The 27,818-nt window shown below is 40.8% G+C and overlaps 1 protein-coding gene across 1 annotated transcript in view; it reads right to left on the reverse strand.

Moving 5' to 3' along the window:
- Positions 1 to 19,189, reverse strand: part of Ubr1 (ubiquitin protein ligase E3 component n-recognin 1) — a 132,898-nt gene extending 113,709 nt beyond the window's left edge. Inside the window, 3 exon segments of the mRNA XM_028878676.2 lie at positions 6,145 to 6,223; positions 9,285 to 9,541; positions 18,747 to 19,189. Coding sequence (XP_028734509.1) covers positions 6,145 to 6,223; positions 9,285 to 9,541; positions 18,747 to 18,827 — 417 coding nt within the window. The 5' untranslated portion in view covers positions 18,828 to 19,189.
- Positions 19,190 to 27,818: the final 8,629 nt, after the last annotated feature.

The raw sequence follows: 27,818 nt of genomic DNA on the forward strand, positions 1-27,818 counted from the left end.
AAAGCAATGATAACAATAAAAAAACACCTGCACAATTAAACTACTAAAAAAAAAATGTTTCTAGAAAGGCAAATTAGAATAATGAGATTATCTAATGATTGATAATAAATTAAAAGACTAATTAAATAAAGTTTGGAGACAGTTGTAAGAATATTTCCACATCTCTTTTGTTGTTTTGAGACAGGGTTTTCTATATAGTCCAGTGAGGCCTTGAGTTCTTAATCCTGCCTCAGCCTCCCTGGTGCTAGAATTACAGATATGTGCCACCATGCCCAGCTCTGATACTCTGTTTTAATTTCTTTTTAGATTTATTATTTCATGTGTGAGGGTGTTTTGCCTACATGTATGTCTGTGTGCCTGAGGAGGTCAAAAGATGGCATCAGATCCCCTGGGACTGGAGTTACAGATGGTTGTGAGCTTCCAGATGTTGGGAAATAAACCTGGACCCTCCTGTAAGAGCAGCCAGTGCTCTTAACACTGAGCAATAGCTCCAGCCTTGACCCATATCCTTTTTTTTTTTTGGTTTGTTTTTTGTTTTTTGTTTTTTCGAGACAGGGTTTCTCTGTGTAGCTTTGCGCCTTTCCTGGGACTCACTTGGTAGCCAAGGCTGGCCTCGAACTCACAGAGATCCGCCTGGCTCTGCCTCCCGAGTGCTGGGATTAAAGGCATGCGCCACCACCGCCGGGCAACCCATATCCTTTTAATGAGTGTATAAATTGGCACAGCAACACAATAAAAAGACCTGACCTAAATCTATCAAAATTTTGTGCAAACAATCTGATTTTATCAATAGATACACAGATAATCAAAATGTACTGCATAGTAGAATATTATCCAAACTTAAAAAAAGAAAGAAATTCTGATATATGCTATGTTTGAACCCTGAGAGCATTATGCTAAGTCAAGCCAGTCACAAAAGACAAACACTGCCTGATTTCACTAATATGAGGTACTTACAGAAGTCACATTCAGAGACAGAAAGTGGGATAATGGCTACCAGGGGGAAAGCAAGGAATGGGAAGCCACTGTTTAATGTGTCTGTGTTTTACAAAGTTAATTATGGAGATGGACGTAATGGGCACACAGTATGAGTTTAAAATACGTAATGCCACCAAGTTGCACACACACTTAAAAATGGTTCAGATAGTAAGTTTTATATGCATTTTATAACAGTAACAGAAATTGAGGGGCAAATCTTTCAAAATTAAAAGCACAGATCCGCCGGGCGGTGGTGGCGCACGCCTTTAATCCCAGCACTCGGGAGGCAGAGCCAGGCGGATCTCTGTGAGTTCGAGGCCAGCCTGGGCTACCAAGTGAGTCCCAGGAAAGGCGCAAAGCTACGCAGAGAAACCCTGTCTCGAAAAAACAAAAAACAAACAAACAATATAAAAGCACAGATCCTTCCATCTCAATCTACCTCTATATATCAAGTCTCAAGCATGCTTTAATATATTTAATATTAATTTAGTATATATACTTCTTTTTATGAAAACAAAGGCGTGGGCTGATGAGATGGCTCACAAAGCAAAGATGAGCCAAGCTTGCTGCCAAGCCTGGTGACTGAGTTTGATTTCTAGAACCTACATGGTGGGACAATAGAACTGATTCCCACAAGCTGACCTCTGATCTCCACATGTACGCAATGGTATGCACATGAATATATACATACAAGTAATTTAGTAAAATAAATCTAAAAATTTTTAAGAAAATAAAAATGTAGGAAACTGAGAGAGGTGGTTTACACCTGTAATTCTAGTACCTGGGAAACTGAAACAGGACTGCCATAAGTTCAAGATCAGTCTGAGTACATAGTCAATTACAGAGTATCCTAGGCTACAGTATAAAAACTGTCATAAAAATACAGAAGGGGCTGGGCTGCGGCGGCAGCAGCACACGCCTTTAATTCCAGCACTGGGGGGGGGGGGGGAAGCAGAGGCAGGTGGATCTCTGTGAGTTCAAGGCCAACCTGGTCTATAGAGTGAGTTCCAGGACAGCCAGGACTGTTTCACGGAGAAACCCTGTCTCGAAAAAACAACAACAACAACAAAAAAAAAAACAGAGGGAGATTGGAATATAGTTCAGTGATGGAGTACATGCCAAGGCCCTGGTTCTATTCTCAGCATCATATATTATGTTTGTCTAAAGCAGTGGTTCTCAAACTTTCTAATGCTGCGACCCTTTAATACATACAGTTCCTCATGTTATGGTGACTCCCAACCATAAAATTATTTTCATTGCTACTTCATAATTGTAATTTTGCTATTATGAATTGTAATGTAAATATCTGTTTTCTGGCAGCCTTAGGCTACCCTCAAAAGGGGTTACAACCCACAAGTTGAGAACCGCTGGTCTAAAGCAGTACTGAACATGAAAAATACAAGAACAGAGGACCAAGGAAAACATTCAGTGGCAAGAGAGTCTAAGACAGTATTTGAGAACAAAAAAGAAACAAAATTTGAACCTTGTTTTACAGAATATCTTCTACTACTCACTTTGCTATTGTCCTTTCAGAGGTGGTCAACTTATTTGATTTGATAAATTAAATTCTAAGAGTCAAAGTTCAGCATAATACTTGACCAAATAGAATGAAAGTTGTGGCCACATTCTCGTTTAAGAGTCTTCTAACCGGGTGGTTGTGGCTCACGCCTTTAATCCCAGCACTCAGAAGGCAGAGGCAGGAGGATTTCTGTGAGTTCGAGGCCAGCCTGGTCTACAAAGCAAGATCCAGAACAGGCACCAAAACTACACAGAGAAACCCTGTCTCGGAAGGGAAAAAAAAAAAGAGTCTTCTGGTATCTTAGAAGCTGACACCAAGAATCAGACCTGCTTAAGTTGATAGTCTTTTACTGAATACATCTCAAAACCAATTAGAACATACCCAGAGATGAAAACAAATTCACCCGTAACCTCCTTTTCTCTGTCCCTTTCCTAATCATCTCTCTACCTGATTTGGGTGTCCTGTGTCCCCACTGACTATAAACCTTTGGTGGATGGAGTTCAGACCTTATGTATTTTGTACCTTCTATGTCTCTCATAGTATTTAGGATACAGAAACTTCTAGTAGCATTTGTTAAAAATGAATTGGGGTGTTAAGATCAAAAGGACCAAAGAACAAACAAAGCTGGCAGCTAAGATTTAATTATAAAAATAGTTATTAATGTCAGGTATGGTAGCATACACTCTAATCCTAGCAGTTGAGAGACAGAAGCAAGTAAATCTCTGAGTTCAAGACCAGCATGGAGGGGGCGGGGGTAGGTAACTGGAGAGATGGAAACACTGATTGCTCTTCCAAAGAACCCGGGTTCAATTCCCAGCACCCACATGGCAGCTTAAGTTCTAGGGGACACCCTCACACAAATATTCATGCAGGCAAAACACCAATGCAAATAAAATAAAAATAAATAAATTACTAAAAGAAAAAAAGACCAGTCTGGGCTACGTAGTGAAACCCTGTCTATAAAACAAAAACAAAGGCAAAATAGCTAATAGGGTATGTTTTAGTATCAGCCTGCTTTATATATTCTAGAATTCTGTTCTGCATAATGAGTATATATACTGCACATTGTCTTTCAAATAAAACAGCATTCAGAGTGCATGTCTGAAATCTCCAAATCTGGGAGTATGAAATAGGATTACTGCCAGCCCAAGGCCAACATGTACTAAATAGTGAGTTTGCCTTTAGTGCGCTAAAGGTGGAGCACGCCTTTAATCCCAGCACTCAGGAGGCAGAGGCAGGCAAATCTCTGTGAGTTTGAGGCCAGCCTGGTCTACAAAGTGAGTTCCAGAAAAGGCGCAAAGCTACACAGAGAAACCCTGTCTAAAAAAAACCAAGAAAAAAAAAAAAAAAGTGAGTTCAAGGACAGTCTGTGCTCAAAAATGAGTTCTAGGCTAGCTAGGACTACAGAGTGCCAGGCTATCTCAGAAACACACAAAACATACACACAAATATAGCATTCGGAAATTATTAGAGCTGGAAATATAGCTCAGTGATAGAGCACTTGCCTAGCACATATGAAGTCTAAGTTCAATTCTCATTACCTTCACCTCAAAAAAGGTATCTATTAGATTGGGTTATAGCTGCACCACAGAGCTCCAGCACTGCCAAGGTCAGCAAATGAGGACTGGGGATCTAGCGCCATGACACAGTGCTTGCCTACCTCCTGTAACCCCCAGCAAACAAAAAGCCAAACCTAAACAAAATTATCTATTTACCTAAGCAATATACTGAAAATTTTGTAGAAAAACTTTGAATAATGCAGAAAAATATAAATAAAAGTTACAGATGCCTTTTTGTCCCACCATCTAGAGATGAGATGAGTCTGCTTTTGCACTTAGATATACCTTCATGTTCCTTCCCATTGTTTGTTTTGGGTTTTTTTTTTTGTTTGTTTGTTTTTGTTTTTTTTTTTTTTTTTATTCTGTTTTGTTTTGGAGATAGGGTTTCTCTATGTGGTCCTTGCTGTCCTAGAACTCACTCTGTAGACCAGGCTGGCCTCCAACTCAGAGATGCACCTGCCTCTGCCTGCCGAGTGCTGGGATTAAAGGCCACCACCGCTCAGCCTAGTTTCTTTCTTTTATAAAGTATTTCTCGTCAAAAGAATCTACATAATGTACAGGTAATATACAAAGTTTGACAATGAAACAAATACTACTAACTTGGAGTCTAGACTGAGGGAATTTCAAAACCATTAAAGCTCCCTGTGTGAGCAACTTTAAAAATGTTTCATTTTCCATGTACTCTCTTTTGAAGAAGCTTGTAGACTTTTTTTGTTTGTTTGTTTGTTATTCAGAAGCCTGTCTTTCTATGTAACCCAGGCTGGCCTAGAACTTTCAAGTTTACAAAAGATATGGATGATGTATCTTCAAAATGTTATGTTTTCCAAGTACTTGAAGCATGTCATATAAGGCAAAACCTAAACCCCATCATTAATTAGGAGAGCACCACAAAACTAAATTCTGAGACTGCTCTGATACCTACTGCACTCAGGAGGTTCCTGAGATCACTAACTTTACAACAACTTACAGGGCCCATCGTCCGAGGATGTGGGAAACGGAACTCACATATACAGTTTAAGAATCTGGGGCTGAAGAGATGGCTCAGGGGTTAAGAGCACTGACTGCTCTTCCAGAGGTCCTGAGTTCAATTCCCAGCAACCACATGGTGGCTCACTACCATCTGTAATCAGATTTGGTGCCCTCATCTGGCCTGCAGGGATACATGCAGGCAGAATACTATATGTAATAAATAAATCTTTTTAAAAAAAGCATCTATAATTGGTATAATCACTTCATATGTTATCTAAGTGGGACTAAAGATCTATGTGTCTTAGAACTCAGTAATTCTTTTCTAGATACACAACCTAGAGAAATCTTATATGTATACTAAACATGTTCACAACAGAATTATTAATAGTACCAAGTTGGAGCAATCTACATATCCACACGCAGTACTGTGAATAAAGACAATATAATTTATTAAAGACCAACAAACAAACTACAGTTACATACGTAAGGTTATTCAGCAAGAACTATGTACCTACCATATGAACCCAACTATATAAAGTTCAAAACAGATAAAACTTTTCACTATGATTTGAGGCATAAGCTGAAAAGGAAAAAAATCAAGGACACCATTTACAGGGTAAAGAGTGTTCTCAAGGGAGGATAAAGTGACTGAGATAGAAAGGAACCTGCCTTGTCCCATTCCTTAACTTGGCAGTAGTTACATAGGTTTGGGGGTTTTATAAATTTTATTTTATTTTATTTTATTTTTTTTGGTTTTCAAGACTAAGTTTCTCTGTGTAGCCCTGGCTGTCCTGGAACTTGCTCTGTAGACCAGGCTGGCCTCAAACTCACAGAGAACTACCTGCCTCTGCCTCCTGTGCTGGGATTAAAGATATGAGTGACCACCACCTGCAAGTTTTTATTTATTCTTTAAGTGATTTTCATATGTTATGCTGTCTCATTAGTGTCACCGCAAAATGCTACAAGAAGATACTTCTGGAGGTAGCAGATGTCTTATCACTGGACAGATTTAACTCCACATCAGAGCTATTTAGCAGGAAATGAAACAGTGCTCAAAAACTTGAACTAGATGGTCATCAGATTCCTACTATATAGGTGATTTTATTTTTTTTTTCATACCTTGTAACGATGGTTTTTATGAACACTACTCTGGAAGCAGTCCATACAGAGAACACACGTCGGATCAATTGCACAATCCCTGAAAAAGATAAAAAATTAGATTCCAAAAACCAACTTGCACTGACACTTAAGGTATAACTATAAAATGAGTGAGTTTCCTGTGTATTAACGAAATGAACACAAAAATGCCCCAAAAGCTGAGTTCTAAGAACACTTTGACCTAGCACTTGGGAGACAGAGGCAGACTTGTGTGAGTTTGAGGCCAGCCTGGTCTACAGAGCGAGTTCCAGGACAGCCAGGGCTACACTGAGAAACCCTGTCTTGAGAAACAAAACAAAACAAGAAAAAGGAACACTTTGAAAAAAGGCAGTACTGTTGCCATAATTTCAGCCTCATTTCTAACACATTTGAGTGCACAGGATTTTCAGTTTACAATTTTAAGTGTTACCTGGCTTTGAACTGTTAATTATGCATAAAATTATATAAAATTGCATGAAAACAATGTTTTTCTTCATTATCTTCCATGAAGAAAACTGCTACATTTTATAAACACTGTGCATTGTAACTGAGGTTTCAATGTAGACGAAAACTCATTCTTTTACATATTGATGGATCCCAAACACCCAAACAGTACCTGACACATACGAAGTAATCATTGAGTCAAGAGAAACAAACCCAATCTCTCTTTGCTCTCTCCTTACAAATTTTCACAGTACACAATTCTATTCATATTTTCAGAAAACATAAGAACATGAATTACTAAAAGGTACAGAATTAAATCTTTTAAATATGTGAAGAGACAAAGTTAGAAAGTTAAGAAGTAAATTTTAGAGTTGGGTGGCGGCTCACCTGTACTTTCTGCACTCTTGAGGTGAAGGCAGGTGAAGGCAGGTGAAAGACAGCCTGAGCTACAGAGTGAGTTTAAGGCTAGCTTCGGCTACATACTAAGACCCTGTCTCAACAATACACACGCAAAAGGAATTCTAGAACTGGAGGAAAAGAAAGGGGAGGGAAAGAGGGTGAATTTTAAACAGCTGGCAGGACATACAGGTTGTCCAAAACTCTCAAACTTCTCTGTAAAAATATATGATCTAATCTGTTTAGTTTCTAATTTGAATTTTATTTTTGAGAATTCCATATGAGCACTGTATTTTACATAATCTCCATGCCTCCCTCTTCTCCCTGTAACTTGTTCTGTGTCCTCCACCCCCTCTCAAATTCATGACCTCTTCTTCATTACTGACACACATGCACCCTACGAATCCATTTAGTGTTGCTCATATGTGTATGTGTTTAGGGCTGACTGCTGTGATTGGATAACCTACCAGGGAGCTTGTCCCTAGAGAAGACAGACTCTCTCTCAGCAGTCCCTGATAGCCAGCAGCTCTTGATCTAGGGTAAGACCTTGTGAAATCTCCCTGTCCATGCTGGCATGTCAACTGGTGCTGCCATTATGCAGATCTTATTTAGGAAATGGTACTGCTAAGATTCCATGGGTTCAGCTTCCCTGTCAGGGTTAGAAGACACCATCTAGTAGCATGTGCCCTGGTCTTCTGACTCTTAAACTCCCCCTGCCCCTACCTCCACCTTTTCTAGACTGTTCTGTAGGTATAAGGGTTGAACTATAGATGTATCGGGCTGGATGCCCCAGTTACCTATTCATTTTGACAAGTTATAGATCTCTATAATAATCTCCCTTAACACTACTGACACTTTTGAATTAACTAGTAATAACTTTATTGGGGTAGAAGGAACTATCCTGTACATTGTGGGATGTTTAACTGCAATCATGGTTTCTACGCACTAACCTCTATCTGTCACAATGTTTCCAAGAAATTTTGGAAAGATGAGGGCTACAAATGTTTACATGTTTTAGTTGAAACTGTGCTTTGGCTTAAAATTTATAAGGGAAAAAAATAAATTGCTACACAAAGCAGCAAAATAGAAAACAAATGCAAGAGCTGTTTTTTCCCCTCTGAGAAAGTACCAGGATAAAGAAGTTGTTTTTGAACTGTTAACTAAGGGCTGAAGTGATGGTTCAGCGGTTAAAAGCACTGGCTGCTCTCCAGAGGACCTGGATTCTGAGCGCCCACATGGCAGCTCACAACTCCCTGTAACTCCAGTTCCATAACTGCACTGGACTTTTTCTGAACTCTGCGGTACCAGGCACACACATGGTATACAGACATACATTCAGCAAAACACACACAATGAAATAAGATAAAAAAATATTGTAGGATACAGGAAAACAAAAACTATTAACTACACACCCAGTGAAGCCTAGAACAAGCCAGGCATAAGCAATGAAACTCTGCTGAGAAAGTCTAAAAAGGCACAGTTAGAACCTAACGGCCTCGAGCAAAGAAGGAAAACAAAAACTAGTGCTAATACCTAAGTCAAAAACCTCTAACTCCCGAGTGGGTCTCTATGAGTTTGAGGCCATCCTGGTCTATATAGGGAGTTCTTGGCCAGATAAGGCTACATAGTATGACCCTATCTCAATAAATAAATAAAAATTAAAAGCATAAAAAAAAAACTGAAACAAAATTTCAAGCAGGAATGTAAAAACTTCCCTGATCTACAATGACATTTAAGATAATTCCTTTACCCAAAACAAAAGGCCTACACCTGCCTCCAATTTCCATACAACTGACCTCTGACATTCAACTATATTCCAGCTGTTCTCACACAACCCTTGACCTACAGTTCTTTTTTTGTTGTTTTGTTTTGTTTTTTCGAGACAGGGCTTCTTTGTGTAGCTTTGGAGCCTTTCCTGGATCTTGCTCTGTAGCCCAGGCTGGCCTCAAACTCACAGAGGTCTGCCTGCCTCTGCCTCCTGAATGCTGGGATTAAAGGTGTGCGCCACCACCGCCCGGCTCTTGGATACTTTTGAAGAACACAAAAAAGAGTGAGAGAACTGTTTAATAAGAAATCATATATTTAAAAAAATCATATATATTAAAATCATATATTAAAAATCAAACTTTATAGGCAAAAGTGGACTTAAAGCATAAGCTAAAAGGAACTTCAGATTAAATACACTATAGACAGTGACAAACCAGGAAAGACATCGTGAGACAGGCACGATGCAAACTTTAACCCGTAAACTGTAACCCATCCTATAAATGTCCGAGGCTTACCTACAAGAATACGTTGTTTCTCCACTTTTGAAAACCTTCCCACACAACTGAAATGCTCCACTGTGCTTCAACTTCTCTAAACAAATATCCGGATCCTCTCCAAATAAGTACCATTCCAATGGAGTGAATATTGACATTTGTACATTCTCTTCTTGCTTTTCCAAATCTGGGTCCATCTCAGCAAAATAAATTTCTGGCACTAATTGTGCCAAATGATGTAAGAAAGCAGTATAAAAATCAACTTGTTGATCCCACCACTAAAAGGAAAAAAAGATGACAATCAGATTTTCTTTTATTATTATTTTATTTATTTTTACAAGTTCTTTTTATTAGTTAAAAATAGAGTATCTTATTCTTTGAAAATTCCATATACAATCATATTGATCATATTCACTAGCACCCTTCCCCCTCTCTCCACCCCCTACTTCCCCATCCTTTCTCAACTTTATGTCCTTTTCCTTTATGTGCTGCCCATACACTGGAGTATGGCCGGCCTCCCAGAGGCCACACCCTTAAAGCCAAGTCCCCACCAGCCCAAGATAGGTTTTCTCTGTGTAACAGTTCTCACTGTCCTGGAACTGGCTCTGTAGACCAGGCTGGCCTTGAACTCAGAGATTCACCTGCCTCTGCCTCTCAAGTGCTGAGATTAGAGGTATGCACCACCACTCCCAGATACCAAGTTATTTCTTACTGATCAAGGAATACAAATAATGGCATAATTCTGTACTTTCAAAGCAATTTGCAATACTCTTATCCTTCATGAATACAAAATAAGAGGTGAATCAATTAGACCAGCAAGATGGCTCATCAAGTAAGAGTACTTGCCATCAAGCATGATGACCTGGCTGTCGCCAGGAAGTATAAGCAGGGCCAGCAGAAAAGGAAAATGCTGGGAAGAGGAAGGCTGAGTCAGGAGTCACCAGCCAGACACAGAAGAAGCAAGATGTCAAGGTAGAACTGATAAAAGGTAACAAGCCACATGGCTAAACATCGATAAAAATTATGGATTAATTTAAGTGTAAGAGGGGCTGGGGATTTAGCTCAGTGGTAGAACACTTGCCTAGCAAGCACAAGGCCCTGGGTTCGGTCCTCAGCTCCAAAAAGAAAAAAAAAAAAGAAAGAAAGAAAGAAAAAAATGTAAGTGAAAGAGCTGGTCAGTAATAAGCCTAAGCTAATGGCAAGTAGTTATTAATATAAGCTTCTGAGTGATTGTTTTATAAAAGGCTTTGGAACTGTGGGTGAGAGATTTGTCTTGACCGTGGGCCAGGTGGGACACAGGAAATCTTGCAGCTACATGCTAACAGGTATATTTGGCTTTGTTGTTGCTATTGTTGTTTCTGTAGGGAGACAAGGTCTCACTATGTAGCCCTGTCTGTCCTGAACTCATTTTTGTAGACCAGGCTGGCCGCAAATTCACAGAGATCTATCTGCCTGTCTCCACCTCTGGAATGTTAGGACTAAAGGCGTGTGCCACCACACCTAGCCATTAAGTTGGTAGCCCTTTCAGTAGACTGGAAGCTCCTGAGGAAAGGAACTGCCCTAAAAAAAACCCTTTAGACCCACAGGCACAGCACAAACACACACCAGAAGTTCTCAGAAGTCACTTGATTAAGTACTTGTTGCTAGAAATAACAAGGCAAATTTTGACAGCAAGCCTTCGTAACTTTGTCTATAGACCCGTTACAGTAGATGCAGTACAATTACACTCTCACAAAGTTTCCACTATTGTCAGAACGTCAGAATTTGCTTTTAATATTTTTGTTCTTTGAGAGAGTTTCAAACAACATGTTTTGATCATATTCAGCTTCTTCCCCAACTCTTCCCAGACCATCTCTCCCTGCTTCCCTACCAGCCCAACTTTGTGTCTCTTTTTTAACCCATCAAGATCAATTTGTGCTGCCCAAATATTCTCAGATGTGTGGTTGACTTACCAGGGGCACTCTTAAGAAAAAAACCGTCTCCCTTTTCCAGAAGCTAGCAATTGCCAATGGCTCCATGGCTGGGGTGGGTTCATGCCCACCTCCCATCTCCACGCTATGGTCTAGTCTGACTTGGGTTTGCACAGGTTTTGTGCATGTTGTCAAATGTGCAGCTTCCCTGCTCTGTCCAAAAGACACTGTTTCCTTATAGTTATCCACTACCCACTGCCTTTAGCTCTTATACCCTTTCCAGCCCCTTTTCCATAAGGATCCCCGAGCCTTAGGAGGAGAGGTGGTCTATTATTATTATCATCATTATCATTATTACTGAAGTAAGGTCTCTCTTGGTAGCCCAACCTGACCTGAAACTCACTATACAGCTCTGGGTGGCCTTGAACTCATGGTAATTCTCCTGCTTTGCCTTCCCAAATTCAAGGGTTGCAAGTATGAGCCACTATACCCAACTCAGAAATTGTTTTTCAGTTAAAATTTCTGTGATCTCTTTTGAGATTAAAACACACACACACACACACACACACACACACACACCACACACAAAAGGGCCGGTAAGATGTCGCAGCCATGATGACCTAAGTTTAATCCTGGATGCCACAAAACAGCAGGAGAAAACTAACTCCTGAAAGTTGTCCTCTGACCTCTACACATACACTAAGGTATGTGAGTGCCTGCAGTCATACATACATACAAACACAAAGTAAGTAAAAAAAAATTTAAATTATACAATATGTATTTTACTAAGTAAACAGTAAGCTATTCAGAAATTATTGATGAATGTTTCATTGTTTTCCTCTTTTGGTTGTTTTTTAGTGTTTTCCTCCATTTGCAACAGGGATTAAATGTTTAAGATGAAAGACCAGAAAAACAAACAAACAAACAAAACATTTTCTCCAACAACATTTGGAAATAAGAAAAGCTTTCCTAATTGACTGTCCCATAAAAACAAGTTCTCACAACATTTAGATTCCCAGACATTCCAAACATTTTCCTCATCCCCATGGAGACCAAAAGATAAGTTTGCAACTCTAAACTGTGCAGCTACAGATGCCCCAGTGGGAACATCATTCTGAAAAAGGAACTTGGGTAGAGTCTTGTTCAAACCACAACTCACCCTTCCATAAGCCAACTACTAAACATCTACAGTCTTCAGAGGCCTGTCGATTCCCAAATTCCTTTTTAAATTTTTATTTATTTGTTTGTTTTTGAGACAGAGTCTGACCATGCTGCCCTGGAACTGTCCTGGAACTCACTCTGTAGATCAGGCTGGAATTCAGAGATCCACCTGCCTCTGCCTCCTGAGTGCTGGGGTTAAAGGTGCGTGCCACCACTGCCCAGCAGACAAGTTCATATTTATTAAAAAAAAAAGGAGGCTGAAGTTCAAGCATGAGATCCCAGCCATAATCCCTGCTCTCAAAGAGCACATCTCGGGTTGGGGATTTAGCTCAGTGGTAGAGCGCAAGGCCCTGGGTTCGGTCCTCAGCTCCGACAAAAAAAAAAAAAAAGAGCACATTCTCTTCTTGGCAGTTATATCACACTTACAACTTGGAGAATGTGTGTAACTTATGTCCTAGGTCAGTGGCACGGACACACCTGGTCCTAAAGACAAATAGACCTAGCTTGTAAGGCTTCATTTCATTTCTATAGTTTCATATTGTCAGTCTTAATCTAACGCTTAGCCACTTTTGCATACTACATTTCATTATACGTTAGGCTTGTGCTGTCTGTAAACATGCCTCCCATGTATTTATGGCATTAATAATATAAGTCAGGGCAATATATAGAGGTCCATGACAAGCAAGGTCTCGCTTCCTCTTCTTTCATCCTGTGATAAATACGCTCCCAGAATCTGTTTGATAAGCATCTTGTCTCTCCAGCTACTGTCTTCCTTTCTCATCTCTGACCATGATTTTCTTTGAAGTCTTTGATGAATGCAATGTTTTCCTACAGCTCTTTCTGCTGTATGGACTATACATTTGCAAAACAACTAAAATATTTTTCTTAGAGTTCAAAGTAAAGCATGTGTGTACTAAAAAAGGAATAAATGAAAAGATATACCTTCCTTGTGGCTAACGTCATTCCCAAGCTTACTCATAAAAACAAAAAGTTGAAAGGCTTTTTAAAAAGTTTGCCCATAAAAACATATTAAGTGGTTAGAGTCTCACTCTACTAAGTAGAGCTTGTTTTGAAGAAGAGCATTAAGTCAACTATTAGAAGGAATACTTAAGAGAATAACCGTGGACTTGGCTCTGGTCAGGGCCTTAATTGCTTCTGGGTAACAAGTGGGTACTTAAGGAAGCACAGGAACTCTTCTGCAGCCTTTCAGTGGTGTTTGTTTAGTAAAAGCTATTTCCACAAGCATCCCACTTGTTACAGGGACATAACGCTTTTTTTTTTTTTTTTTTTTTTTTTTTTGGTTTTTCGAGACAGGGTTTCTCTGTGTAGCTTTGCGCCTTTCCTGGAACTCACTTGGTAGCCCAGGCTGGCCTCGAACTCACAGAGATCCGTCTGCCTCTGCCTCCCAAGTGCTGGGATTAAAGGCGTGCGGCGGCGGCCGCCACCACCACCCGGCGACATAACACTTTTTTTTGTTTGTTTGTTTGTTTTTGGTTTTTTGTTTTGTTTTTCGAGACAGGGTTTCTCTGCGTAGCTTTGCGCCTGACATAACGCTTTTTAAAGAATGTATAATGCTATGCGTGATGGTGTACACATTCTAGAAGACAAGATTATGAGTTACAGGACAGGCTGAGCTATATAACAAGATCCCATCTCAAGAAAGAAAAGAAAAAATACCAAACTTGCAACCAAAATAAAAATGGCTATTGTTTCTTTCATAAGTGCCATGTTAACTCATATACAGAAATTCATAGTAAATCACCAGGGAGTAGTGACGTCTTAATATTTTGTCTTAAGCCACCTGAGACAATGGATTAAAGCTTAAAGAAAATTCTTTCATAATACAGCACAGGAGTAACATCTTTAGAGAAACTGGATAATGGGATGGCAAGAGAAATTTGAAACAACCTTCAAAGGTAGCACATAAAGAATGGGCCAAGACACCTCTCCAGGGTTCATCATGCATCACTGATTTACACACCTATCTTTCCAGACAGGTTCTCTAAGTACTGAACAGACTGACCCAGAACTGATTTACTCTTAAGGATTACACTGTTGCTCTGTAGAGAATGGACTGAAATGCCTCATCCAGCACGGCTGCAGGGACTTGCCCTGACTAGGGGCGGCAAAGGAATGAAGAAATAAAACATGTGCAGAGACAAAAGGCTGGAATCAGGTAGTCTGGACTCTTGGATGGAGAAACCTCAGCACTGCAGAAGCTCAGTGTATTTATTATATGCAGTATAGATAGGCAGGGTTATTGCATACAGCTGAACAAGAAGGCAGGGTTATGACACACAGATAAACAAGGAGGCAGGGTTTATGGTATACAGTTAACCTCAATGGGAACATTCTCTGTAGGGATGCACTCTTCAGGCCATAAATGTCTTGGGGGAGGGGGAAGGAGGTTATGGTGGACATTTTCCATACACACTATCAATACATGCACCTGGACCAGAAGAAGGCTTTGCCAGCCCTTGGAGCCTCACTTAGGGAACAGTGGTGAGAGAGGGAGACTCTGCCATTTTCCCATGGGTCTGAGGCCATGTTCCTTGACAAGCCTTTGTCTATGTCAACTGCAGACATTCACTCAGGACTTCACTCACTCAGGGCTTCCTCCAATCTCCATACCATAAGATAGCAAAAGTAGAAGGGAAGAGACCAGTTAAGAAGCTACAGTTGTCTAGACAACAAATGGCGGCTTAGATCACAAAGATTAGCGTCAAGACAGAGAGATGTTTGTATTCAAGAGCTAATGTGGAGGTGTCCTGTACTGAGACAAAGATAACAGAACTCTTCTGATTTGCCTTCCTCTTGTCTTTTCCTAAAATCTACCATAAATGCTTAGACCAAAAACTAGAGGTACAGGTGTCATCTGTTTCTTTCATTTTTTCATCAACTTAATAAGCAAGTTATCTTTGCTTCTATCACATTTCCAAAATCTTCCTCAAATTGATATACTCTGTCTTCCTGTAATAATTTCTCAAGTACAAGCTATATCTTGGGTTACTACAGCTAATTCCTATCTGCTCTCTCTTTTTGAAACACCTATCAAATATTGGAGACAAGCAAGCAATTGAGTTTATGATTCTGAAGCTCAGAAGTGAGATGACCTAGAGCTCTAAGCTGGGAAATGAACACACATAGATAGTTTATAAAGCTGTAGAAGTAGATGAAATCACCTACGCAGTGTTGTGAGTACATAGAAAAAAGATCACGGGCTGGAGAGATGGCTCAGAGGTTAAGAGCACTGGCTGCTCTTCCAGAGGTCCTGAGTTCAAGTCCCAGCAACCACAAGTAGCTCACAACCACCTGTGATGAGATCTGGCGCCCTCTTCTGGCCTGCAGGCATACATGCAGGCAGAACACTGTATACATAATAAATAAATCTTTGAAAAAAAAAAAAAAAAAGGAAAAAATCACAGTACCTCGCCAAGTGACATCCTGTAAGATGGAATTTAGGGGGGACTCCAGTCAAAGAAAGTAGGTGTTCAGGCAGACCACCCCAAAGCCGTCTGGGTTTCCATTTTCTCAGTCCTTGTCGTGGATCCAATCAACTACCCTTTCCATGACACTGCCGTACTCTTACTTCCTAGGCTGCTTGGTTCCTGGGTATATGTACGTGAATACGCACACAACTTGACCTTAAAGATATTATTAGTTCATATAGCCTCAACCATTAATTCTAAACTAGTAACTTCTAAATGGCTAGCTTACTAGGGCATGCCTGTGAATATGTAGCTTCTTGGACCTTTTAAGATCCAAGAATCAATTCTTTAACTCAAATTATTCGTTTTTAAGCAATGGCTTTTATAAATGTCTAATAACTCCCAATTCTAATTCTGATCATTCCATTCTAATTTTTAAAAAGTTAATATTATTGTGTGAAGGCAGGTAGGTGCATCTGCCCCAGCGTGAAGGCCAGAAGACAACTTTGTCGAGTTGGTTTCTCTCCTCCCACTTTTACATTGGTTCTAATGACCAAATGAAGGTCACCAAGCTTGGGCAGTAAGCACCTCTGAGCCACCTTGCCAGCACTATCACTTCATTCTCCTTACATGTTAGGGGGTGACAGACAGTTCGGACAGCAACGTTAATAAAATGATCCTGTATCTGAAAAGGAAATTGAGTTTAAGGCAATCAGCGACTCTAAGTAGGACAGCACGCTAACGAGAATTGAACTCTTTATTAAAGCTCTGTAGCTATCCTGTATTTGTGACTTTGTTTCCACCAGTCCCAGCAGTGATGGAGACACAAATTAATCAAATGGGGGTGGGGTGCTGAGGACTCAAGCTGAGCAACTTTGGCTTAACAACAGGGGTAGTAAGTAGGGAGAACAAAACTGAAAACAGCAGTTTTAAAAAGTACAGGAAGTAGGATGATCTCTGGGGTCAAGTAGAAAGATTCAAGCCAAAAAAAAAAAAAAAAAAACAACACCCAAAGGAGTTATTAGGCTTCACAGTCCTAGGTCTGTATCCACTTATAGCACCCTGTCTTGACTCTAAATTTATTTTTTATTTTATTTTATTTATTTATTTATTTTTGGTTTTTCGAGACAGGGTTTCTCTGGGTAGTCTTGGCTGTCCTGGACCTCGCTCTGTGGACCAGGCTGATCTGAAAAAAATCACAGAAATCCTCCTGCTTCTGCCTCCCAAGTGCTGAAAGGCATTCGCCACTCCCCACCCCCACCCCAGCAGAATCTAAATTCTTTGATCATTTATATTATTTGTATTACTAGACTGAGTTCCCTGATGCTACATGACCTCTCCTTGCTATTTTGTAAAGCTTAAAAAGCCTTGCCCAAAGAAATATATTACTCTTTGAAGGAGTGTTTGCTACAGATTGCTGTCCAATTTCTCTACCATTATCTCCAATTCCAAATTAATGAATGTTTCATGGTTTTTATTAATGGGGTTTTACAATGCTGGTGGGAAAGAATTAATATGGCAAAGGTTTAAATAAACATTACTCATCTTTGGCAATAGGAAACTACAACTCTCCTGACCGCAACATGGTTACAATAGATTATATAAAAAAGCCCATGATTCTATCTATGAATTGTTTTCCTATTTATGTTTTTAGACGGAGTTTCACTGTCTAGCCCAGAGCTTGCCTAGACCTCCTGAACTTAAGTGATCCTTCTGCCTTAGCCTCAGATGCTGCAGGGATGGCAATATAGCTCACAAGAAGAGCCCTTGCCTAGCATTGCATAAAGCCATGAGTTTGCTCCCCAGCACTCAAAGAATGGTTTTCCTACTTGGAAACATGTTCTAGCTTCTCATCCCTTATCATCTCTATAACTGTTTTCATCTGAACTTCACTACCAGGGTGAAATTCGTTTCAACTGCTTTTCGGGATGGAAGAGGGAGACCGCCAAGTGCTGACCTAGTACACACCCTTACTCCAACGCTGTCCCTGTCGGGTTTTTATCTTCCAAACACTCTCTCCAGTCCCTGTGTTGACTCATTTCTGAGTCATTCTCTTGTCTCACAAAACAATGTTCAAGTGTCTGATGGGGTAAAGTAAGTCCAGAATGAGTTTATTACAAGTATGTGTGTGTAGAATGCGTCGGTGTGTGTGTGTGTGTGTGTGTGTGTGTGTGTGTGTGTGTGTGTCCCTTACTTCTCCATATGCAGCTATAGGCAAACTGATTAAAATATCAACGGTGAGTACTTCTTAAGTATCTCTCTCTCCACTAGTTAGCTGTCTGAAGGGACCACATCAGAACATTTGCTAACATTACCACACCTTTTAGACTACTCTGTTAGTATTCTCCCTGCAGCCAGGCTATTGACTCAAACATGTTCACTACCTCTGCTTTCTCATTCTTTCAAAATCCAAGAGCCAAGTATAGATTCCAGCATTGGTTGACGGTATATCTCTCATTTCTTCACATTTAAAAGGTAGTGACAAATGGCAGATTTCCCTCATTGGGGGCCAGACCTGCAGTTCTCAAGACGCCACTATAATGGACATCTGAAGATGACAGCAGCAACACTCATTGCCATTATCAAGTCCAACCACCTATGTGATCTCACACCAGGTGCTGCGTCCTGGATTCCTATCAACAAGAGGGGTCAGCAATGCGTCCACCGAAAAAAATGGCCTTCTCCAACCTCACCTCAGCTCCTATAGCAAAGCACCTAATAACAGCGTGAGTTCTTCCCACTTCAAAATAGAGACATGCGTGTCTAAGCACGCTGAGACGAAGAGATGACAGTCATTATACTCGGGAGACTTGGCTGGCAGAAATGCGTGTAGGTGGCCACTAACTTTATAGGGGGGAGGGAGGCCTTCAATCCTAGGACTCCCCTTCCCCAGCAACGCCATGGAAAGCCGAGCCCCACACCCTCCGAGGCGCGGCGGGAGACTTGCGGGAGAGGACAAAAGGCGCTAGCGGCTGAAGACTCACCGAGGTCGGCCGCTGAGGGGCCCGGGGAGGCTCGGGGCTGACGTCCATCCTCTCGGCGCCGTCCGTCTCGTCGTCCGCCATCTTAAGGGAAACGAACGCCCGCAGTTCCCGACCCCCGGCCGCCAGCGAGCGGAAACCTGTGGCCAGCCCGACGCGCCGGAGACGACACTTTTACGACGGCCCCTGAAGTCAGGTTTGTCGCAGCACCCGGAGCGGCTTCCGGTCGGCTTCCCGGAAGCAGGCTTCCGACCTGCCGGGCGTAGGTTCCCACCCCCCGGTGCTCAGTCCTTGGTTCCCCGAGGCTGAGCCCGACGGAGTCATCTCAGCTGTCTTTAGCAATTTACCCAGGTAGGCGTGGTGAGATGAAAAAGCCGGGAAACTTATTCCTTCGGTCCGTACAGGAAGACAAACTGGATCCAACGCCCTTGTGGAAAACAACGTGAAAAGAACACGGTGGATGTTAAGGAAACATCTAGAAACATTGGGGAGGGGGGGGAGTTCATACAAACTACATATTTATGCATTGGTGCATCTAGATGCGAAGGAATAGTTCCGAACCCTGAGGAAGCACCCAAGGCCAAGACCAGGGTTGGAGGACAAAGGTGATCAAGAACTAATTGAACATCACCTGTTGTTTTTGGTTTTTGTTTTTTACAAAATAAATAACCCAAGGCGGAGCTGTGGTGGCGCACACCTTTAATCCCAGCACTTGGGAGGCAGAGGCAGGCGGATCTCTGAGTTCGAGGCCAGCCTGGTCTACAGAGTGAGTTCCAGGACAGGCTCCAAAGCTACACAGAGAAACCCTGTCTCAAAAAAACAAAGAAAAAGAAAAAAAAATGTTGTTTATATTAGTGATAATATTGGTTGTTGTATTTAACTGGTTGTAAACCAGGCATCGGTGGTTTACAACTTGAGAGTCTGAGATAGTAAGATTGCTACAAGTCGGAAGCCAGCAGAACTACATCGTTCCAGGTTAGTCTCAGCTGCAGAGTAAGGCGTGTCCCAAAGCAACACAAAGCAGAACACATGTGACCCGTATGAAAAATATTTTAAGCTAATTAAAAATTTTCTCCATCTTAAACTGTAATTAGTAAATATTGGTACAAACTACATATGCAGAAGATCTTGGGGAGGGGGTCCAATAATTTTAAAGAGTTTATTGTTATTTTGTCTTCCTTTTTTTTTTTTTTCTGGAACTGAGGACCTAACCCAGGGCCTTCCGGCAAATGCTCCACCACTGAGCTAAATCCCCAACACCTATTTTAAGGAGTTTAAAGTGATATTGAGAAAGTAAACTTTCAGAAACACTGTTGTAGAATCATTCTTTCTATTTTGAGAAGATACATTGTTGGGTAAAAAAATCAAGGGACTTTAAAAAATGTTTTATAAGACCAAAAAAAGGGATGTGTGTATACTAAGGCTGGGCTTGTAAAGTACTTATCTAATTAACATGCACAATGGATGTTCAAGGATTCAGTCCCTAGCACCACACACACACACACACACACACACACACACACACACACCCCACAGACACAAACAGACAAACCAATAAATGCACCTGTGGACTGGGGTTATAGTTCAGAGGTAGAGTGTTTATCTAGCATGCATATTATCCTGGACTTAATCCTGAGTACTAAAAAAAAAAACAGCTATTTTTATATTAAACATGTTTAATGAAGAACACTAATCACCAAAATATTATTTTTGTGTTAATGAAAAAAATTTTTTTTTTTTTTTTGGTTTTTTGAGACAGGGTTTCTCTGTGTAGCTTTGCGCCTTTTCCTGGAACTCACTTGGTAGCCCAGGCTGGCCTCGAACTCACAGAGATCCACCTGGCTCTGCCTCCCGAGTGCTGGGATTAAAGGCGTGCGCCTACCACCGCCCGGCAATGAAAAAATTTTAATGAAGAATGCTAGTCATTGTTTTACTGTTACTATTACTATGGTCAAACACCAGATCAAAGTAACTTGGGGAGGAAAGGGTTTATTTGGCTTACACTTCCACATTACTGTTTATTAGCCAAGGAAGTCAGGATAGAAACTCAAAGCTGGGCAGGATCCAGAGACAGGAGCTGATGCAGCAGCTATGGAGGGGTTCTGATTACTGGCTGCTCATCATGGCTTGCTCAGCCTGCTTTCTTTCTTTCTTTCTTTCTTTCTTTCTTTCTTTCTTTCTTTCTTTCTTTCTTTCTTTCTTTCTTTCTTTCTTTTTATTTAATGCCAAATGCTGTTTATTGAAGGAGGGAAAAGGTCTTAAATACAGGCTTACAGTACAATGGGAGAACCCTGGAGGGCAGAAGTTCGCTACCAATTTTACAATCTTGCATCTAAGCTGCTAACGCCCATTATTCAGGATACACAGACAAGGAACTTCCCTTAAGCATTCAGGAGAGTGGAACCCAGCAGGGAATTAGCATAGGGAGGATATCAAGGTCAAAGTCAGCAAGCAAGACAACAGTTACCCAAAACAGGGGCCAGGACCCTACAGGTCCCCCTTTTACTAAAAAATGAGCTTCTGACTTAGGTTGCATGGGACGTCAGCAGGTCACCTTACCCGTGATGGAGATGCCTGCCCAGGCCACAAAGGCACTTGGTCTTAGGTTGGTGAGCGTTCCCCCAGGCATTACCCCGTACTGAATACTCATTATCATACAAGCTCAATCGTGTGTGAGCTGCAGAGTTAACTGCTGCCAAAGATCTCAAAGTGGCACTGGGCTTGCAATCTGTGTGTTGGACACAGAAAAGACCAACAGAGGTCCTATCTCACCCATAGCCAGTAGGCTAAAGGCAACTGAGCCATTCCCTTCCTTAACGAGCCTTACTGTACATTGGAGTCCTTGTAAGATGGTATCCCAAAAGCAAATGGAACTTGAGTTTATAAATTTATAATTTTCAAAGCCAAGCGAGATGTATATAACTACTGAATTAAATTTATCATGCCCAATAGAATGAAAGATTAACTAACTGTAGTAGCTACTTTTGCAGCCAGGGTCTCCACTGTGCTAGCTGTAGTAAGCAATTATGAAATGGTAATTCCAGAAACAGTAGCAGTGGTGGCCGCCACTGCTATAACAGCAACAACAGCAGTAGCAATGTCAAGTTCTCTTCTGGGGCGTGTGGACATCCACTGGCATGGATACAACTCCAGTAACACAACCACCAAGGCCCATTTTTTCTTGATCCCAGCAAGACTTAAGCTGGAAACTCTGCAAAAGAACAACTAAGAACCATAAAGAAAAAACAGGCAGCTCATAAGGAGCATAACTAATGTTCTTATAATGGCTACATTCAGGCTCATAAATTTTAAGGTATCTTCAAAGGGGGGCTAAATGAATTTCAGGAGGCCAATAAATGTTGCACAGAGCCACTCCTGAAAAGTAGGTACTACACCAGCTTGAAGAGGATTGTGAAAATGAAAAGGCTTAGCTGGCACGCTATTGTTAACAAATGGAGGTCAATGAGCTTCAGGGTTATCCTTAATCTCCAAGGTGTCTGGGTGACACGTTCTCAAACATACTTGAAAAAGCAGTTACCATACATTATCTTCTGGAGAATCCAACTGCATGGCTACAGTTCCTAGGCTTACGTTAATGCTTGCCAAAGCTGGCCATATTGGGCTCTCAATCCCCATTGGCATCAAAAGGGGAGAGTTTTTCATGAAGACCTAATAGGTCTCTGTCACGTTGGGCATCAGCAGCAGCCACAGGGCATGTTCAGTGCTCAGGAATCCAATGAGGAACCTCACTATCCTGAGGAAAGACATAAAGAGAACCCCAGGTCCACACCAACACCAGATAGGGTCTGCTCCAAGTGCCAGTAGAAAGATCCTTCCATCGCTCCAGTCAGCCTGCTTAGTTAAAGAACCATGATCATCAGCCCAGGGGTAAGCCCACCCACAATGGGCTGAGCCCTTCCCCATCAGTCACTGGTTAAAGAAAATGCCCTATGTGCTTGCCCACAGCCTGATCTTATAGAGGCATTTTCTTAATTGAGGTTCCCTCCTCTCGGATGACTATAGTTGTGTCAAGTTGGCAAAACTAGCCAGCACAATCACCAAGATCTTTCTAATTTTGTCTCCAGTCTCATACAGAAATGAGCCATTGATGTCCCTATAAAACATACCTTTTTGTTTCAGATAGGTATGGGTGACTTTATAGATTTTTTTTTTCTTTTTCTTTCTTTTTGGTTTTTCCAGACAAGGTTTCTCCATGCAGTTTTGGTTCCTGTTCTGGAGCTCGCTCTGTAGACCAGGCTGGCCTCGAACTCACAGAGATCCACCTGCCTCTGCCTGGGATTAAAGACGTGTGCCACCACCGCCCAGCTAGATTTTTTTTTTTTTTTTTAAATCAGAAGTTGAGTATCTCTTACCCAAAATGCTTGGAATTAGAATCATTTTGGATTTTGTGTTTTTTAGATATTGGAATGTTTTCACATCCATACTAAGTTGTCTACATAAGACCCAAACCTAACACAAAATTATCCCCTGGAAATTATCTTCTATTTTGTAGTTTCTAGTTTGTTTGTTTGTTTGTTTACAAGAAGTATGTACTAGTGTAAAGGTCTAATTTTAATTTTTTTAATTTATTTTTATTTTATGTCTATGGGTGTTTGGTCTCCATGTATGTCTGTGTACCACCTGTGTTCAGTGCCCAAGGAAGCCAGAAGAGAGGGGTGGATTGTAGGGTCCTGGCCCCCCATTTGAGTAGCTGTTGCCTTGCTTGTAGACCTTGACCAGATGTCCTCCTTATGCTGGTTCCCTCTTTCTGAATGCTCACTGGAGGTTCTTTGTTTATGTATCCTGCATAATGGGCGTTAACAGCTAAGATGCAAGAATGTAGAACATGGTAGCAAACTTCTGCCCTCTGGGGTTCTCCCATTGTGCTGTAAGCCTATATTTAAGGCCTCCTCCCTCCTTCAATAGATGGCATTCAGCATTCTGCTGGGGCGAATGACCCCCTGTCTTTTGTCTCTATTTTTTAATCCACAGCCCCTTGCTCGGACATGATGAACGGGTGGTGGTAGCGCGGGTGTTACCGCGACAGTGGATCCCCTGAAACCAGTTACAGATGGTTATGAGTCACCACATGGGTGCTGAGAATTGAATCCAGGTCCTTTGGACAGAGTAGCTAATATTCTTAACTGCTGAGCCATCTCTCTAGCCCCACAAAAATCTATTTTAAAAAAATCTGTCCATCTTTTAAGAAAAGCATCCCCCCTTTTTTTTCTTTTCTTTTTTTCTTTTTTAGAGACAGTGTTTTTCTGTGCAGCTCTGGCTATCATGAATCTCACTTTCATCAGGCTGACATCAAACTTACAGAGATCCGCCTGCCTCTGCCTCCTGAGTGTTGGAATTAAAGGCGTGCACCACCACTGCTCTGCAAGAAAAGCATTTTCAGTGTCTTCCTGTTTTCCCAACCAGATGTGATTGGGCCTTTTCTTCCTGTGGGAGAAATAATTGGCTGTATACCTAGCCTCTAGAAGCAAAGTCACTAGGATTCAATATATTTTATTTTTACTACTGGTTGGTTTTTAAATTTAGGAGAGGGGTTGGGGGATTTAGCTCAGTGGTAGAGTGCTTGCCTAGCAAGCGCAAGGCCCTGGGTTTGGTCCTCAGCTCCGGAGGAAAAAAAGGAACAAAAATTAGGAAAATTAGCTGTTCTGAGACTTGGTTTCCTCATCTACAAAAAAGATGCCTCTATGATGGTTGTCAAAATTAATGAGACATTACCTAGATCCCAGAATGCCTGGTTTCCTATAATACAGTGTTTGGTAATAGCTAAGTGAATTTATGTGTGTGGTTATCTTGGATATTAAAGCACTTTCATCTTGGGGGGAAGGGATCAGAAATCAGTATACAGTCTTTCCTATGGAAGTCTTTTCAGGCAACAGCATCCCCAACCAAGTGTCTAGAGCTTATTACTGCTTGGTATCCTTAGGCAGTGTCCATCAAGACTTGCCAAAAGACTTCATTGTCTCTGCAGATCTTATTAAGCTTGTTCCCAGTCCCATTTGGAATCTGAGAGTCCTTATTATCCCTACAAAAGATAACCTTCTCACTTAAGACAGGTAGAGTTGATTCATTTTAAAGATTCATTTGTATGTGTGAGTATGCATGTGGGCTTGCATGAGTTCATCTAGGTGCTCTTCACTGCTGAGACATCTCTTCAGCCCCTAGTACAGTTTTGTTGTTCTTGTTTTTTTTTTTTAATCAGAGGTTGAATATTTTTATCTAAAATGTTTGAGATCAAAAGTGTTTTAGGTTTTATTGGGTTTTTTTTCTGGATCTTGGAATGTTTTTAAATACATACTGAATATTTGGATAAGATGAAAATGTAAACACAAGATTAATTTATCTTGAGCTTAAAACCTCAGACAAGCAACCTGTAGTCAGGTTCTAAAGTTATCACTTTGGATTTTTGTTTTGAGACAGGGTTTCTATGTAGCCCTGGCTGTCCTAGAAGCTGGCCTTGAACTCAGAGGACCCACCTGCCTCTGTTCTAATGCAGGGAATAAAGGGGCACAACATCATGCCCAGCTTTTTAAAATTAATTGCTGAATTTAAATCGAGATTGCTATTATAATATTATATATAAAAAGTAGGGTGTTCTTTTGTTGGCTTTTGTTTGTTTGGTTGGACAGGATCTCATTATGTTGCCCTCCATGGCCTGGAACTTGTTATCTGTCTTCCCCAGGACTGTGACTAAAGGCGTGCCACCGCCCAGCTGAGTGTTCATGCTTTCTGTGTATCTCAAGTTGGGTAAATTATTCATCCTTGGCATAAATTCATCCTGGCTATGATGTGATTTTTCTTTTATGATATATTTTTTTTAATATTATTTATTTACTATGCACACAGTGTTCTGCCTACATATATTCCTGCAGGCCAGAAGAGGGCACCAGATTTCATTATAGATGGTTATAAATCATCATATGGTTGCTGGGAAGTGAACCCAGGTCTTCTGGAAGAACAGCCAGTGCTCTTAACCTCTGAGCCATCTTTCCAGCCCTCGTGATATTTTTTTTAAAAACTTGTGTCTGACCTTTTTACTTCTATTTATAAAATAAACAAAATTAATTTATGTCATATGTCATACACTTTATAGACATGGCATGAATAATTTTCTACTTGTGTTGTATAGCCCAGGCTGGCCTTCAATTCCTGACCTTCATGTCTATAACTTGCAAGTCAGATCATGTCTCTAATTTGCAAATTGGGATTATAGCTGGGTGGCACCACATTTATCTCCAGAATTTTTCATACATACACACACACACACACACACACACACACACACACACACACACACACACGTATGTATGTATGTATATTGGATGTATATGTATGTATATTGGATGATTGCTCTTGGATAAATTTTTTTTTTTTTTTTTTTTTGGTTTTTTCGAGACAGGGTTTCTCTGTGTAGCTTTGCGCCTTTCCTGGGACTCACTTGGTAGCCCAGGCTGGCCAAGAACTCACAGAGATCCGCCTGGCTCTGCCTCCCGAGTGCTGGATTAAAGGCGTACGCTACCACCGCCCGGCTGAAATTTAACCTTAAGTATTTCACTCAGATCTCTCCGAAATCCACCTTGAAATGTTTTGCCAGTTTAACCTCCCTTGATACCCCTGACCTTAAAGTTTATTCACACTTTATTTTCCATAAGCAGACTGTACAGTCTCACACTTCTGTGCTCTTGCATTGGTTGGTCCTTGGCCTAGAGTATGTGTAATATGGTATCATACTATAAATTTTTAGTAAGTTTATTAGCCTGTTATTAACTTATTTTCATATCATATATTTTTCTTCAAAATTACTTTAAAGTTATTACATGTTATTCTCTTGTGTGTGTGTTAAAGATTTTGTTGTTGTTGTTGTTTATTTGGGCAGGGTCTCACTATGTAACCTTGACTGACCTCTAACTCATAGAGATCAGCCTGCCTCTATCTTCGATGTGCTGAGATTTTAGGCCTGAGCCACCATGCCTGGTTTATTTTCAAGACTTGTATTGTGGAACATTTACTACAGATTATTTCTAATATTTTTCTTTTCCTTTTACAGTTTTAATTTTTTAAAACATTTTTGTTGTTATTCATTCATTCATTCATTTATTTATTCATTTATTTATTCATCCAATCATTCATTTATTTATTCATTCATTTTTTTTTTTTTTTATTTATTGAGACAGTGTTTCTCTGTGTAACCCTGGAACTCATTCTAGACCAGGCTGGCCTGGAACTCAGAGATCCACCTGCCTCTGCCTCCTGAGTGCTGGAATTAAAGGTGTGCACCACCATTGCCCAGCTAAACGTTTTATCCTTATTGGCTGAAGAGATGCCTCAGTGGTTAAGAGTACTTGTTGCTCTTGTAGAGGACCCGGATTCAGCACTCAGCACATACATAGTAATAGTAGTTCTGGCCTCCATGGGCACTGCACATACATGGTACACAGACATACAAGCAGGCAAAACACTCATACATATAAAATAAAAATATTTTATAATTATGTTGTTTTGAGACAAGGTCTCTCTACATACCCCTGGCTGTCTTGGAACTCATTATGTAGACCCAGTTGGCATCGAACTCACAGAGATCCGCCTGCCTCTGTCTCCCAAGTGCTGGCATTAAAGGCGTGCACCACCACACCCCACCTAAAAATATTTTATTTTTGTTTTTAATTATATGTGTGTCTCTGAGAATGGGTTTGTGCAATTCAGTGTCTACAGAGACCAGAAGAGGGCGATGTATTCCCTGGAACTGGTGGCCCAGAGCCCACTAATGTAGGTGCTGGGCACCCAGCTCTTATGCTTCCTTATGTTTTCTGTTTACATCAATGGCTTATTTTCCAGAGATGCTGAACGAATTGAAATTGGCATACATTACAACACTGACAATATATTCCAAGGAAATAAATCTTTTAAAAGCACTTTGTATAAGAATATTTTATTTTATTTTTCTGAATAGCAATACATAATAAAGAGTTGAAAGCCAACAATAACGGAGTGGTTAGATAAATTAAGGCCAGGACCAGAATCTAATTCTCCTGTTCTCAGCCTGTAGGAAACATTGACAGG

Source organism: Peromyscus leucopus, chromosome 4 (assembly GCF_004664715.2).
Source record: "Peromyscus leucopus breed LL Stock chromosome 4, UCI_PerLeu_2.1, whole genome shotgun sequence".
In the NCBI taxonomy this organism is placed as follows: Eukaryota; Metazoa; Chordata; class Mammalia; order Rodentia; family Cricetidae; genus Peromyscus; species Peromyscus leucopus.